The following is a 15,571-nucleotide window of genomic DNA, read 5'->3' as shown; positions in this document are numbered from 1 at the left end:
TCTTTTAAATTTGAAAGTGTAAAACTGTTGCAGTGTACTTTTGAATTCAGAAATCATTTCAGTGTCAATTATTATATGTCCATTGGGTATAAAATATTCAAAAAAGCTATCAGAAGGGAATATGTTTTGAACACGATATTTCGAAAACAAATTTGCTTGGATAAGCTTTCCAAAAGCTGATATTTATGAATATGGATGCATCAATGGGGATATATACACTAGACTACATGTGGGGTCTTCAAGTATTCATTTTTCCACACATTCTCTTGTACAATTATTTTACACATACATCCATCCAAGTTGTAAGGTGCTCGAGCAATCATTAGGATTGTTACTAGGATTGATAGCCTTCTTTTATATAATAAATGATCATGATGCTCACTTTGAGATGACCATTTGATAAAGTGAAGTGATGTTATACATATCTCATTGCATCCCAATTGTATTTTTCTTTTCAGGTAGTTTTTCTAAGTGGGCTGCATAGCAATGTATTGAGTGACATTTATTTATGTATTTTTCTTTTCAGGTAGTTTTTCTAAGTGGGCTGCATAGCAATGTATTGAGTGACATTTATTTATGTATTTTTCTTTTCAGGTAGTTTTTCTAAGTGGGTTGCATAGCAATGTATTGAGTGACATTTATTTATGTTGAAGCAGGCCAGATTTGTTGATTTTTTGAGGTTTCTCCACTATTTTAAGGTGATTGAGGGTTTTGTAGAATAAACTTGCCACTTGCAATTTTCAAGGTTATGAGGATTAATTTTAAAGCTTGAAAAACCATTAAATAATACAAGCCTAAAAAAATTGAACTTGACTTGAATCAAACATCCAACCTTTTACTCTAAAGAAGATATAAATTCATAAAGAAGAGATATATGTACTACTATTCTACTATAGATTCCAAAATTATACATGTCTTGCCACTAATTCTTGATACTCCTTCATCAAAAAGTATTATTCACATCTCCTTCCTTCAACCTTGGAAAGTGATCTATTTGTTGTTTGATAATTGTCATGCTATCATTGTGTCGTAGATCTATTTTTAATGTTTTCTTGTATAAAGTATCACTTATCAATGTCTCTTTAAATTCCAAGGAATAGCCATTGTGTTATTAGATAATATTATACATATGAAGTTTGAACCTAACTTAAATCAAATAGACAATCATTTGGTTTAGAATCAAATATACTACTATTATGCCATAGATTCTAAGGCAATATACATTTCATCATTGGTTTTCAATATTTGTCTACTTGAAGATTTAAAACATATGGTGTTCTTGATGCTTTAAATGTTATTAGAGTGTGAAATCATGATGCTTAATCTTATCAATACTTCATGTAATTATTACAAAATTAGTGCAAATTCTTGTCTATTGCATCACAACCTTACTAAGCAATTCAAGCTTATACAATTGTGATCAATCAACCATTCTTAACCATTGTCATTTTTGTATAAGTGTTAGATTGAATGTTTAGAATTGTTTGCAAATTCTTAAACATCTTAAATTATTTCTTTAATAAATTCTAATATTCCATGTTGTATTTTAACTCCACAAATAAATGAGTGTTTAAAGTTTTATTATATATATATATATATATATATATGTGTGTGTGTGTGTGTGTGTATATATATATATATGTGTGTTTCTTTTATTCTAATATTAGTTTTATATGATTTCTCTCTCCATTACAACCATACTTGGATTTTTTATTTAATTTTCTAGCAACCATTATTACATATTTATAATTTTTGAATGAAATATTAGCTACTTTTCTATAATTGATTAAAAAATAATTAAAAACGTGTGTGTGTATATATATATATATAATTAATTTTTGATCTCATTAATTACTATCTTCAAATAATATTAAAAAAATTAAATAAAATTAGCTTTATTACATATGTGTTTCACATTTTTGTTTGATTTATAATTGATAACATAAATTTATTAATCTTTTACATACTATGTTGTTATAAATTTAGGAGAATATTAAATTGATTCAAGAATTTATTAAATCAATTCATTTATCTTTATAATTATAAATATATTTATAAACCTCCAGATTCATTTTTTTATTGTTGAATTTATAACCAATGAAAATTAACTACATTCATCATGATTGCCATACTCTTTATTATAGTCACAATCATAACTGCAGTTTTTTTTTTTTTTTTTTTTTTTTTTTACATGTTGTAAAAAAATCCTAATTTTGTGTTTAAGAGGGAAGAAGAAACAACCTTTGGAATACTCTTCTTGCCATGCCTCCCATTTCCCTCTCATGTTGTATTGTGTCATGTTGCACGTTGTCTTTGGTCTTGACTATGCTCCTATTTTTGGATTTATGGAAGAGATTCTATATTATTGTATCTCAATTCTTGAATGGCAAAGGAGTTTCTATATTACTCAGCTATCCTTGGTGTCTATTGTGCAAAATTTGAAATCTAATGCAATTGCCAATCTAGTGTCATGGACATATATATTTTTTTAAATAAGAAATGTTAGGTAGAAGCTAAATGTAAGTAGATTTAATATTATCTTCTGGCAAAGCTTCTCAAAAGCTTCATAAACACGTATATAACTTTATATATGTTTATAGTTGATTGATAGGTTAGAAACTTGGCCAACAAGTTAGTCATGTATTGCACGTGTGGATAGTTTGTGGTACAAGCAAATGATGTGGTGCATATATAGAAAACTTGCCTTACCAGTTAAGACATGTGTGTTGCAAATTAGACATGTGTTGGTGGTCCAATAGTATGTCGCCACATAGCTCTTAGTTAGATAGTATATATGGAGGTAAGAATGAAGTCTTCTTATCTCTTGTCAATGCTTTTTTGGTCCTTAGTCTTGTTTCAAGATTTTTTAATTTTCTTATCTTTGAAAATAACCATTTTAATTTAATATTATATTATCTTTGAGTGATTTTCTAGTCTTTTTGAGTAACACAAGAATTTATTGATCTTTTAATTCTTTGAAATTCATGTCTTTGATAATTTGACTAGAATACCAACTTATTGTCCTTGTTTTTTTTAGAAGTGATTAAATTATTCACTTTTACTATTGTATTTTGAAGGTTGTAAATTATCCACTTTTAAACTAAATTTTAGTTTTCTAAACATTGATTATTTTCCTTAAAGAGAATGGACTACTATTTTTTGTAAAAATTTAATTTTATATTAAAGGTTACAAATTATCTTACTTTAATTAAAGTCACCTATGGAAGGAAAAATTATAGATGCTACTCATGGCAAAAGAAAGAATAGATTTGCAACTATTATAGATCTTCACAAGCTTATCAACACTCTTAAGATCAAAAACTTACGCATTTCTAATATAAACTATGGAAGTATTGTTTCTATGCTTATGAAAGAAGTAAACAATAAGGTTCAAACTTTATGCCGAGAAGTTCTGCAATTGAGAGAAGTAAGTAGATCAAGTTTACAATTGAATACAAGAAGCATTATTTTCATAAGTATGAAAGAGACAAAAATAAGTATGTCATAGAATTTTGATGGAACAAGATCAAAGTTTCAAGGATTTCTACAATAAGTGAAGCTCTTTCTTAGATCGCATCTTTCTCAATATCTTAACATATTTACTTAAGTTGGATTCATAAGTGCACTTCTATTTAGAAATATTCTCTCTTGATTTGTATATTTGATGAAAAATAATTTATAACTCTTTTATAATCTAAATTTATATTTTTAAAAGTCTTTACAATGATATTTTAAGAAAGTAATTGATTAATGGTAGCAAAAACCAAACTCTTATTTTTACAACAAGAATCACATTTAGTCACTATATATGCTGTATAATTCCAAAATCTTACTTGTGATCTAGATTGGAATGACAAAGCCCTTATCAATCAAATATGGATGAAAAGATAATATCAAAGATTTATTATTGACAATGCTGAGAGTAGACTCATTGAAATAATTTATTACTTAAATCATTGCATGCAAAAATTTATTCTTTGAAAAATATCAAGAATAAAGATTTGATTGAAAAAATAAAAATCAAATCATGGCAACAACTTTTAAGCTTGCAGAAGCTTATTCATCAAGGCCAAAATCTATGCAAATTAACATGATACATTTCAAACCTCTTATTGAGTAAAAAAAGATTTAATGTCCTCAAGAAGGATTATATTTATATTGTAGAGAACCTAAGCACATTACTCAACATTGAGCAAAGAAGCAATATAATCACAAAATGATGAGCATAATTGCCAAAGAAGATAATGTATTGAAAAAAAAGTTTTTTGAGTTATAATAAGGACTATGTAGTTGAAATCTTCTGTAACACCTAGTAAAGGTTACATTCTTTCTTGAGTTCTTTTATCTTATATTATAATAGAAGTTTCTTTAGAACCAAAAAATCACAAAGTCTTTGTCTTGTTAGATTCAAAAACTTAAGATTGTTTTATAAACAAAAAAATTGTTTAAAAGAAATTCATATCTTTAATTAAGAAAAATAAATTCATATATATTTATACATTTTAATACAATAATATTGTCTTTTTCAAATATAATTCTATTCACTATTTATTTAATCTTATATGTATTAAAATAATTAGTTCTTAAGTCTAGCTATCTTCTTCAATTTTTTTGTACATAACATATTTACCTTAATTCTTTTTATAGTTACTACCTACTTGAGAGTGTTGGATGTGCTAGTCATAATCTAATGACTTGTTGTCATCTTCTAGACATAACTGGAAAGACTCAACTTAAATGATTGGATACTAGTCTTAGAGGCTCTTATCAATGTTTTGCAACTAATCATCTTTCATAATAAATTAATGCAGATTATATTAAGAGTTTGATTTCTTTTTTATAGCTTAAAGAGGTCCTATGCCTTTATGTGATTAGTTCATTTGTTAATATAGTTTTTAAAGTACATTTTTTATTTCGTACATGTTATTAAGATAATATACTATCTTTTTAAGTTCTATTTTCAAAATTGACTTATAGTTATGAAAAGATGTATACTCTTTCCAAACCATCATAGCAAGCTTTTGTTTAATTAAAGTTTTTTTGAAAATTGAGTTCTATACTCTTAAAAGTGGAATTCTACATGTAGTGATTAAATTTTTGAAGAATTTGCAAAGCGCTTGGTATAAGATGGCAATTATGGCATGTGTAGATATTTTCAATGGCTACCACAAATACTTGCTTAATATTTTAGATCTTTTGGTACTTACATGCTTTACACTCTCTTTCTCTAAAATCTACAAAAATATTAATTATTATCTTTCATTTGAATATCTTCTTTTGTATCTCAATTTCTTAAAATTATAATTAATATAGGAATTTTATGATCCTTGGATGTTTTTTTGGATCTAAATAGGATTTGAAATTTAATTTAATTTATTTTTCTTTCTTTTAATTTTTGTCATAGGAAATATATAGATATATTTTTGAATGTAGATTTTACCAGTTTTATAGCTACAAAGCTCATTATGAAGTTTGACATATAGAAGTACTTATACAATGAGAATTTTATGGATATATTCTTGAAATTGTTGTTAGCTGCTTTTGAGATAAATAATATTTACAATCAAAAGTATTGACTCTAATTTTGAATGATTTATCCACCATTAAAATATCAAAAGATAAAATGATAATTCTTAGATCTTTTGTCACATCTATTCTTTCAACTTCTATCAAAAAAAAGGGAAAAAATAAATAAATAAATAAAAATCCATTCATTGTCCATGCAAACTAAATTCAAATTAGATTTTTAGAATAGAATTTGAAATTTTAATTACATATAGATTAGCATATGTACATAATTATTATAAATTAGATTGTATCTGTAATTTATTTATAGATAGTTGTAAAAAAAATAACTTGAGTAGGACAAGAGTCAACATTGTATTATTGGTCTTTGCAATTTTTACAAAGATGGCCATTTGATATTACTTCAATAATTTTAAACTATAAAGAAATACATTTGATAGATAATTTTATACCAAATTGTCTTGATTAGTTTGGTATTGCATGCAACCAATCCTTTAAACAATTGATTGTTAGATTTTTCAATCTCACTATTATGAATGCAAGCTCCAACAATTATTCACAAATCCTTTCTTGTTAGTAGGATAGTAATAATTCAAATGTACAACCAATGGTATTGAAGACATGATAGAGATGTGAAAAAGAAGGAAATTTATTCCACAATGTTAATAGAGTCATCATAATAGCAATATATACCAAATAATATTGATGATGAAAAACTTCAATCATCAAAATGATATTGCCATGTACTATATTGTGATTCTTATACTTATATTGTAGTCTCAATGTATTTGTCAACATATTTGTATAGGAATAATTGTTAATTCTCTATCAAATCTTTTTTAGATTTAAACTCCTTGAAGACAAGGTTTAGTCCATATATCAATATACATTTCAGAATATTTGTAAAAAAACCAATGTTGTATTGACAACATACAAGGATTTATTCCAAATTCTCTTGTATACTTATTTCTTTTGTTTGATTCTTAAAAGTAAAAAACAAATTTATATTTCTTGAAAATCTTTGGTGGAAACTTTTAAATATAATTTTAAATCTAAATGTTGACTCTAAATTTAAGATGTAGTTAAACTTCCAAGATAAAGTTTTAACAAAAAAAAATTTGTATGATATCCAAATATTTTGTAAGCATTCAATAACTACATGAGCAATTGTGAAAGTATACTTGTTGGAAAGGGTGGACCATTCCATATTATAAAGAGTCTTAGAAGGAGCATTTATTACACTAGTTCAATTTGAAAGAAATAACAACCAATTAGCTTGTAATTTGGTTGCATAATTATTCTTGGAAAATATTCTTGAATATCTCATATGCAAAGTAGGACAATTGAAGTGAAAAAGATAATTTCAATGGCATTTACTAGTGCCAAATCTTTGTCAATACCAATGCAAATGAATTTTATACTTCCATATAAGTAGATCAATTGAATTAATGCCCAACAAAAGAATGGTTTTGTTTATTCTTAGAAAAAAATAACCACAACAATAAATGGGGTATTAAAATTGGTAATTCCCACTATATGCAATATAGGCATTTTGAACTGTTTCATTTTATATATACAATCTATAATGATGGTAGATGAATATCTCTTTGCAAACTCACCACATGTAGAATGTGCAAATATATATATATATATATATATATATAGATATAGATATATGTCTTATTTTTTTTTTTTTATTATTATTCCATTATTAAATAAACTAATAATTAGCAACATATAATGTTTTTGTAAAACAAACAATAGATGAATGACCATGAAGGGTAATATGACATAATTATTGATGCTTATTGTAAATAATATATGTAAATACTTTACTTCTAATATCTCTTTTATATAGTGCAATTATTATTTTTTCTTTTTCTTTTTCTAGCACTTCTATAGCAAGCATCTGAGATGTCATATCTTTTTTTACTCATTGAAGTTGCCAAGCAATCAAATGATCTATATAAGTGATGATGAAGGCATGTATTTATGGAGACCATTTTGTATTGTCAAGTACTACTATCTACTACCTTGCAAACAATAAGTATGCGACTCAAATGAGCACCAAGTCAATTAGCTTGTTGTGTTTTGTCAACAAATGAAGTTTTTTGCTCACTATAAATTTGTCCCCTATCACATTTAAAATCTATGCAATGCTTGTCAAAGCATCATTTATAAACTATATATCCTTAAGTATGTGCAAACCTATCTATACTCTCTTTTGTATCTTCAAAACATTCAAAAGATCCCTCTAGTAGAAGAGACATGTGCAATACATTTTCTATTTTCAAATTCAAATAACTTAAGAATAGAAAATTTTATCTTTCCCTCCTTAAACATTAAGCATAATATCAAAACAATTGCAAAACTATACTGCAAAGTAAAAAGTAAGTTGAGTACATAAGAAGTTTTAGTCCTCACAAGGTGGGATAAAGGGAAGGGACCATTAATTGTAACAATTGATTAGTGATCATTATCGTTACCAGTGATATCTCTATAATTGTACAAATTCCATTTTTTAAAAACCATGATTATATCAAACATGAATGATAGTTATGATGATGAAGCTGAGCTCAACTATCTATGTGCCATTTTGTGACAATGGATAGGTCAATTTAGTAAAAGAATGGGTCAATCGCACATTCTCCTAAGCTTAAACTACATGATCATTATGTTAATTGGCGATTACTCTTTAACAAGTATCATTACTCCCTGCATGTCTGTAGCTGTAGTAAATGTCTCATAAAGAACATCTCCACATGTTGGTCATTACTACAACGTGGAGAATTTCCTCAAATGCAGTTACGGATATGCAAGTTGAAATCAAATTGAAATTATTTACTTCTTTTGATTATATAATTTCTTTTGATAACAATGATATCACATCTGATATAATTCATGTTTTTCCCACATACTGATTAGAGTTGATTTGTTCCCGGTTTCTAATAAGCAGTCTTGAATCGTTCTAAAAAAGCAATGGCGAATATTGTGGCAAACCTACTAAGCAACATTGTTCACGGACGGATTTTCACCAGGTTAGCAGGGGAGGGAAGAGAGGAGTTCTATTGATAGAGGACACTATTGCTCTGGTATCCATCCACTGACAGGAGGGGCAGATGTGATGGATGAATCACTAAAACTTGAGTTGTCTCCATTTGTAAAACTATACGAAAAAGTTACGGTGTACAGCTTTTGGTATTTTAAATGAAATCTCTTTTAGTTACAATGTTTCCAAAACCGAGGCACATACAAATCTCCCCAAAAGGAGTTCAATGGCTTCGTACCTTTCTCAGTCCTAGTATTAATCTACAATGGGGTGGATTCACTTGCATAGAGGAAACTAGAACCTGAAGAATGTATGTACACACCCATGAATGCAGGAAGCAGAGTGATCTACATGAGGCCGACATGATTATAAGGCGTTGTCCGACGCTCCATGTGAGTTCGGTTTTGAGCTAAGAGGTTGCACACTGTAAAGAAACGGTGCTGAGTGAAGATGATCAAAACAACAACATGCATCAACTAGCAGTTGACACTCTGAACGACAACATGGGCTCTCGGGTCAAACAACTACGTAGCTACAAGGCCGGGACTTATGTACTTAAGTTTTGTGCAATCAAAAGGACCCAGCGGTTGCGCATTCTTCTTCACCTGTAAAAACGCCATGACACAATTGTTAAAAAACTTCAGGATCTGCTATCGCCATGTGAAAAGTGAAAATGAGATTAAGAAGGGTAGGTATACTCTATGTTGACTCAACTTGGGAAACATAGAAATGGTTTCCTCTTTGAGAGTCAGCATTAGGGGACCAATAAACGTACCGGAGACCACGGATTGGTGTCTGGTACAACTTTATCTGGTGGTGAGTTCTGCACTGGCCCAGTCTTCTTTTCCAAAATTTCCTGGAAGATATAGTTTTGCATGAGTAATAGTGAGGTACGCTGAGCATTCAGGAAAAGGAGTAGTAAGATGTAGAAACATTTACACTGAATTAACGTGAAATAATTTACCGGTCCAGCTGCCTCCAACTCGCAAATTCTTGCTTCTGAGAAAGGCGAGAGAGGTTTGGGCTCTGGTGCAGGACAAGTGCTGTAACTCCCAGATTTGCTAAATCGACGAGATGTTTTCCGCAGTTTTGGAGTACCCTCGTTGTCCTGTCCGGATGGTTCTGCAGGAGTTGGAGATGATGTCAATCGTGCCACAGCTTTTCTTGCGAAGGAAAACATTGACGAGCTTCTCTCTTTCTTGACTGAACCACATTGTTCTCCGTTGGGTGCAATTGAACGATTCCCATCCACAGATGCGCTATCCCATGCTGCAGACGCAATGTTCATTGGGGTAACTTCATCCCCCATTGAACAGCTAGGTGCTGAGATAGTTGATTGGTCTGTAGCTAATATGCATTCACGATCAGCTGCTCTGTCCAATTCCACATGTCTGACTTTCACCGATGGAGTATTCAGAAGATTGACAGAACTATTCGGTTGGGAATCCGTCGGTAGGTTTAAAGCTTGCTCCTCTAAGGTGGCGGGTAATGCAGGTCTCGTGCTCTCCTCAATGGGTACTGATAACTGATCTTCAGAGAGGACAGCCCCAAGAACTGGCCAGTCGCACCAGCGTGCAGACGGGCTTTCGAATTCCACGATCTTCCTGACTACCTTCTTCGATGAGCTGCCTGGAGTTCGTGCGCCGCAGGCATTTCTAGAGTTAGTTGGTGTCAGAACTTCAAAAGTGCCACCTACATCTGGGGCATGGCTGGGAGACGCTGAGCTAAGACGGTTACCAAAGGTAGATGGACAAAAGCTTGGTGATTCGTCACCACCAACAGTGCCGCTTGGGGATTGCCATGGCTGCCGTTGACTGAAGCTTCGAACGTACTTATTAGTTACCCTAGGTGAGTCAGAAGGATTCTGTGTTCTGTACGATGTTTCTCTGAAACTCTTGCTTCGTGGAGATTCGAACTGCCTCGTTAGCTTAGCACTGTTACTGCGTGAGCGCTCCTTGCTTGCAGGCGTGTTTGGGCAAGCTGAAGATGGTAAATCACTGTCCCCGCAAGCTTTACGGGTTGGCTGACACGCATTTACAGCCATACTTTGTCCCTCGACATTCGTCTCTTGAACGTTGGGAGAGGATGTGTTCTGGGCAGGTTTAGGACTCAAAGTGGGAACCTCTCCAAGATCTTGCCCAGGCCTTTGATTGAACTGACTTACAGTATCAGGAGGCTTCCTACCGGAGATCCCGCTATCAGGGAGTCCAGACATCGCACTAGTTTCGGGGCTTGGTGAATCACAAGTTTGAACCATTCCTTTGCTAATGTGCTCAGCAGATAAACAGTTTCTGAGGTTGGATTCTTCAAAAACAGACAAGCCAGGCACTGGGGTAGTGGACCTCAATACAGGTACAGTGGAATTAGCTTCGGTCGTCTTCAATGAAACGTAATTCTCGAGATGCTCTTCTCCGAGTTTGACAAGACATTCAGAAGTCCGTTGTCCCAGTAGACTTGTGTGTGTACCGTTGTCATGAGATACATTTTTGTCCAATTCGAGACTTGAGCCTCCACGAGCCGGCGGCACGGAAGAGTTCCAGTCGACAGAGGCTGATGGCAACCTTTCACGAGAGGGCATGGCTGGCTTCGTATTCGGCTCTGAAGAACCTGACAGCGCCTCAGGGAGCTTAAATGAGTCCAAGGCAAACACCTCAGCAGCTTCCCTTGCTTCATCGTTGCCACTGTCAGTCTGCATTCTCTTGGCTAGGAGCTGGTGAGAATCAGCGAACTGCATAGCATGTCTTATACCTGAGTAGTATACTGGCAGAGCGACTCTCTCGATGACCGGGGAGGAGGGTCTAGTGGTTGTGGTGGATAAACATTTGGGAGAGCTTGGAGCAGAGACACGGATGCTTTTGGGTGAAGTGGGAGCAGAAGCCACACCATACCGCAAGTGAGGTGCACTGGGAATAGCAGACGAGACCTTAACAGGGGCAAGTTCATACAATCGCTGTGCTTGCGACTCACCTGGTGCCGAAGTCTCAGTTCCTGCCCTTGTACTTAGAATGCTTTGGAACGGTTCGGGAATCGCTGATATTTTCTGAGAAATAGATGTGGCTCTCCCCTGCATTACGGAACTACAGCGTTAGAATAGTGGCGTTTACAAGAATCTTGCATTAACCTAAATAAGAATGACATTTGAATCACGTGCCTATATCTGTGAAACATATCCTTAGAATTGGGGTGACCACGGTTGGGTATAGAGATGAGGAAGTTCTGATAGTCACAATCCATGGTTGAGCCCTGCAAAAAAAATGACCTGCACCAGTATAGAAACTAAGGCCATTACCACAAGCTACAGCTACGTCGAGACGACATCAACATGCAAGGCAGAGTAAACGTACCGTATCAAAGAAGCCGAGCTTGGGTGAAGGTTTACGAAGACCAGTCGGCTTTCCGGCAGGCTCTCCTGGCAGAGAAGTGGGTGGGGGTGCAGAGGGTGCAATTCTTCTCGAATACACTGAGTCAGTAGCTTTTGGCAGGCCAGGAACTGCACAGACACTCTTGCTCCTCGTGAGAGTTGGGGCTTGAGCAAGAGCGGCTTTCGGAGACAACGGGGGTCCTTTGCTTCGTAACGTGTCTCTAACAGGAGGCTCTTTATTGGTCTTGCTTGGTCCAACTGTTGAATTAGATCGCGTTCTATGATTTGAATCCTTCACTTCCGGCACTTTAGGCAGCATACCCAACTTCTTTGACGACAACGACGTGTTGTCAACAGGATGAACATGGGACAAGGAAGGTTCTTTTAGAACTCTCCGCGCGCGCCCTGTGACATTTCGGGCAGCTCGTCACAACATGTATCATAACGGCAGTCACATAATCAAAGTTAAATACATGAGGAAGATTTCGAACACGGCAACATAGGTATCAGTGAACCGGAGCGATGACCTACCTGTCATTACTTTCTCCAGCGTCTCCTTCACTTTTCTAGACATGGATGACATCTTGCGGGAGAGTGCAGAAGGGGACTCTAGTACAGTGGGCGTGGACAAACTTCTGTTCAGAGAGGGTTGCTTCATCTTCTGCGGTTCCTCGACTTTCTGCGACTGCTTCGTCACGTATCCCTCATCCTTGAGATCCACTTTCTTGAACGGTTTTGACTTATGTGTCTCTACCAGAGGCTTAACATCTACCTTTTTGGTTAGCTTTGTCTTGTGCGTCTCCTCAGCAGGCTTATCCTCCTGCATCTTGACTGATGGTAACCGGACTCGAGGTCCCCTTTGCGCCGGCACTTCGTGTGCTTTCTTCAATGCAGCGATTCTTGCTTGATGCACTATGCTTGAGTTACGAGGCTCCTTCATCTATTATTCATATCATTAAATCGTATTAGAGAGAACGGCAGGAACACTAGCCCCTGAAATTGAAGAGAGTTACCAGACAGTTACCAGACAGTTACCAACGAACACTTACATCTGAGTCGGTACTCGGCGCATGCTCGATTGTAGACCTACCAGCAGATTGTTTCCCAGTTCTAGACAAGTTAGTGGGCACAGGAATTGAGGAGGACCCTTGAGGTATTGCTGCTGCTCTGGAATATGCATTTGAAAAGGCATGTGATCCTGTTCTTTGGGTGTGACGCACTGGCCGAATAGAATGTAATACATCCGGCCGGAGAGAAGACATGGGTGGGACATCTGCAAGAGCCAGGTACTAGGCTAACTCAGCATCTCAGGAGAAGTACTGTAGATTGAACAGCTAAGGACAAAGGGCATCGATGATACAAGAGTGACAAATCGGACAAACCGTGCTGAAGTTTCGAATTCGGAGCAGGCCTGGCAGTAGGTTTCGGCTCTACTTTCAAATTTCCTGGTCTCACTTCTGGTTCCACTTGTGACCTCGAACCTTCTGATCTCACTTCTGCTTTCACTTCTGCCGTAAGACCTGCTGGCTTCCCTGGAGTCTTGATAGGCGTAGTCCTCGCCTCAAATGGAGCTATCACATTCTGTGGTCCATCCCAAATGGTTGCCAACTCGGGCATTGGCAATGTTTTTGGATTGTCCGAAGCGACGGCAAATAGTTCATCATTATCCAGAACACCTGCATGAGTTCGAAATTTGCATCAGCACTTCAACCGAAGGGCAACAAGAAGCATCGAACTGGCAGTAAGTACTGAATGAAGCAAAAACTGCATTCTGACTACGATCTCAGCGAGAAAAGGCTACCAGTGACGATGGAGAGTGGTTTAGTTTCACTGCAGTTCAACGACGAATACCTTCATCAGTGAAAAAGGCCTTGTCCCAGGCTAGAGACTTCCGCAGTGTTGTTGAGCGTCTGCTCCTACTTTTACGAAGAACAGTAGGTTCGCAACCTGCCCTCTCTGCAGTTCCTCTCAACTGATCATTTTCGATATCAAGATAACTTCTGCTGAGCTGACTTGTGAAATCCCCAGGGTTTCTGACAGGTGAAGTTTCGCAAATCCCGTCGAGTTGCATGGACTCTGCAGAACACCCCCCACTTATCAACAATAGTGCAGCAAGGCATTTGGCATCACTCTTCAACAGGGCTCAGCTACGTATTGGGGTGTGAAGCTAAGTAACATAGCCCCAGCTGGCTATCGATGCGGTAGCAGAATGAGAGTTCAGTCTCAACGTAGGGGCCAGTAACTTCGAGAGAGAAGTCCTACGCACTATTGCCCAAGTTCTACTTACGAAAGGATCACACAGAGGTTGTGAACAGCAAAGGAGAAAAATCGGTAGAACTACCAGAGCACTTCAATATAGCCTCATATTCTGGTTTCTAAACAAAGCACTTGCTATACCACGTTCTAAGCTCAAGATTAAAGGCGGCCCCTATCCAAATTCCGGACAGCGCACCTTTAATTCCAAGACCCTTCCTGAGACCCGTTTCCTCGATTTTTCGCTTGTTCATCTCATTGAAATTCAGCACAGACAATACTGAATTTGGAACCATGTGGAACCTGGTGGGTGCTGGCCCCTGTTTGACATTACAGTCTGCTTCCTCTGCAGCAGTCACACCTCCTGACTCCTCTTTACCTGCATTCGAGGATGGTTGAATGAGAACCTTAAAAAATTAACACATGATGAAGCACCAGTTCTATTGATAGAGATCTATCGACCAAGGAGAGCTAAGCAATTCAACCTGGTTCAACGGCGGTCCCTCCAATACTCTCATGCGGATTACTCGCAGATTTCAACACACCAGCACCTTCTGACAACAATATGAAAGCATACAGGTGTCTCGGGCGTCAGTCAACTTACCAGGATGATTCGCCACGAATTCCGCTGATGATGGTTTCAATTTACAAGGTGTCATCGTCGGCAATAATGGGTTCACACCTGAACCGAGCTCTCCGGAACTTATTCCAAGTAAGTTATCATCCTCTTGGTCGAAGTTGAGGAGGTAACCATTCTCCTCTTCCATGCTACCCAATTTTTGCAAGCTTATCCGACGAGAGCGCCTCTCAGTACGGTTCCGCTCTATCTTCTAGTAACTCTCCAGTGCTTCTCCGAACGCCTCTGAGCGCAACCCGTCAGAAACCACAGAAATCGCATTCTACTCTGTAAAACTCACTCGCCTTCAACGACCTGCCACGCCAAGTGTCAACATCGAACCACAGCCTTCACATTGTCATAACCACCAAAACATCTCAAAACTACACGTGACCTCCGCAGCTCGAGGCACTACTGATCATCCTCCATCGCCGGCAACACTTGAGGCTCAAAATCTAAAGAATCAAAAATCACAAGAACATTAGTCCCCAGGTACGCCTCCTAACGGTAACTAGTCGAACTAAATTCCGCAACCCGAATACGAACCACTCTCACGCTCTCCCTCTCTCACTCTATCTCTCTCTCTCTCTCTCTCTCTCTCTCTCTATCCCCCACAATCACATACATACAGAGACTACTGGTAAGGCCTCCTTCCCTCCCTCCCTCCCTCCCTCCCTCCTTGGCCCTGATTTCCGACGAGCAGGGAGACTGTTGGGCACTGAGTCTAAACAGACGCGAGCGTCCGAAATGACTATATATATCAGTT

General features: G+C 35.9%; 1 protein-coding gene across 1 annotated transcript; it reads right to left on the bottom strand.

Moving 5' to 3' along the window:
* Positions 1 to 8,705: 8,705 nt before the first annotated feature.
* Positions 8,706 to 15,271, bottom strand: LOC112293858 (uncharacterized). Its single transcript, XM_024543780.3, has 10 exons — positions 14,794 to 15,271; positions 14,389 to 14,568; positions 13,788 to 14,012; positions 13,319 to 13,612; positions 12,986 to 13,209; positions 12,468 to 12,876; positions 11,920 to 12,341; positions 9,540 to 11,639; positions 9,351 to 9,431; positions 8,706 to 9,180 (listed from the first exon to the last, which is right to left on the bottom strand). Exons 1-10 carry the CDS (start codon positions 14,954 to 14,956, stop codon positions 9,100 to 9,102), a joined length of 4,179 nt encoding a protein of 1,392 aa, XP_024399548.1. The 5' UTR covers positions 14,957 to 15,271; the 3' UTR covers positions 8,706 to 9,099.
* Between the last annotated feature and the right edge of the window lie 300 nt (positions 15,272 to 15,571).

Source organism: Physcomitrium patens, chromosome 16 (genome assembly GCF_059467195.1).
Source record: "Physcomitrium patens ecotype Gransden chromosome 16, ASM5946719v1, whole genome shotgun sequence".
NCBI lineage: Eukaryota > Viridiplantae > Streptophyta > Bryopsida > Funariales > Funariaceae > Physcomitrium > Physcomitrium patens.
This window is presented reverse-complemented; position numbering and strand designations above follow the sequence as displayed.

Coding starts and splice junctions, on each gene's coding strand:
- LOC112293858 (XM_024543780.3), bottom strand. CDS start 14,956: ATGGAAGAGGAGAATGGTTACCTCCTCAACTTCGACCAAGAGGATGAT. Junction 11,640..11,919: donor AGCTCGGCTTCTTTGATACG/GTACGTTTACTC, acceptor TCCGTAATGCAG/GGGAGAGCCACATCTATTTC. Junction 9,181..9,350: donor ACACCAATCCGTGGTCTCCG/GTACGTTTATTG, acceptor GCGTTTTTACAG/GTGAAGAAGAATGCGCAACC.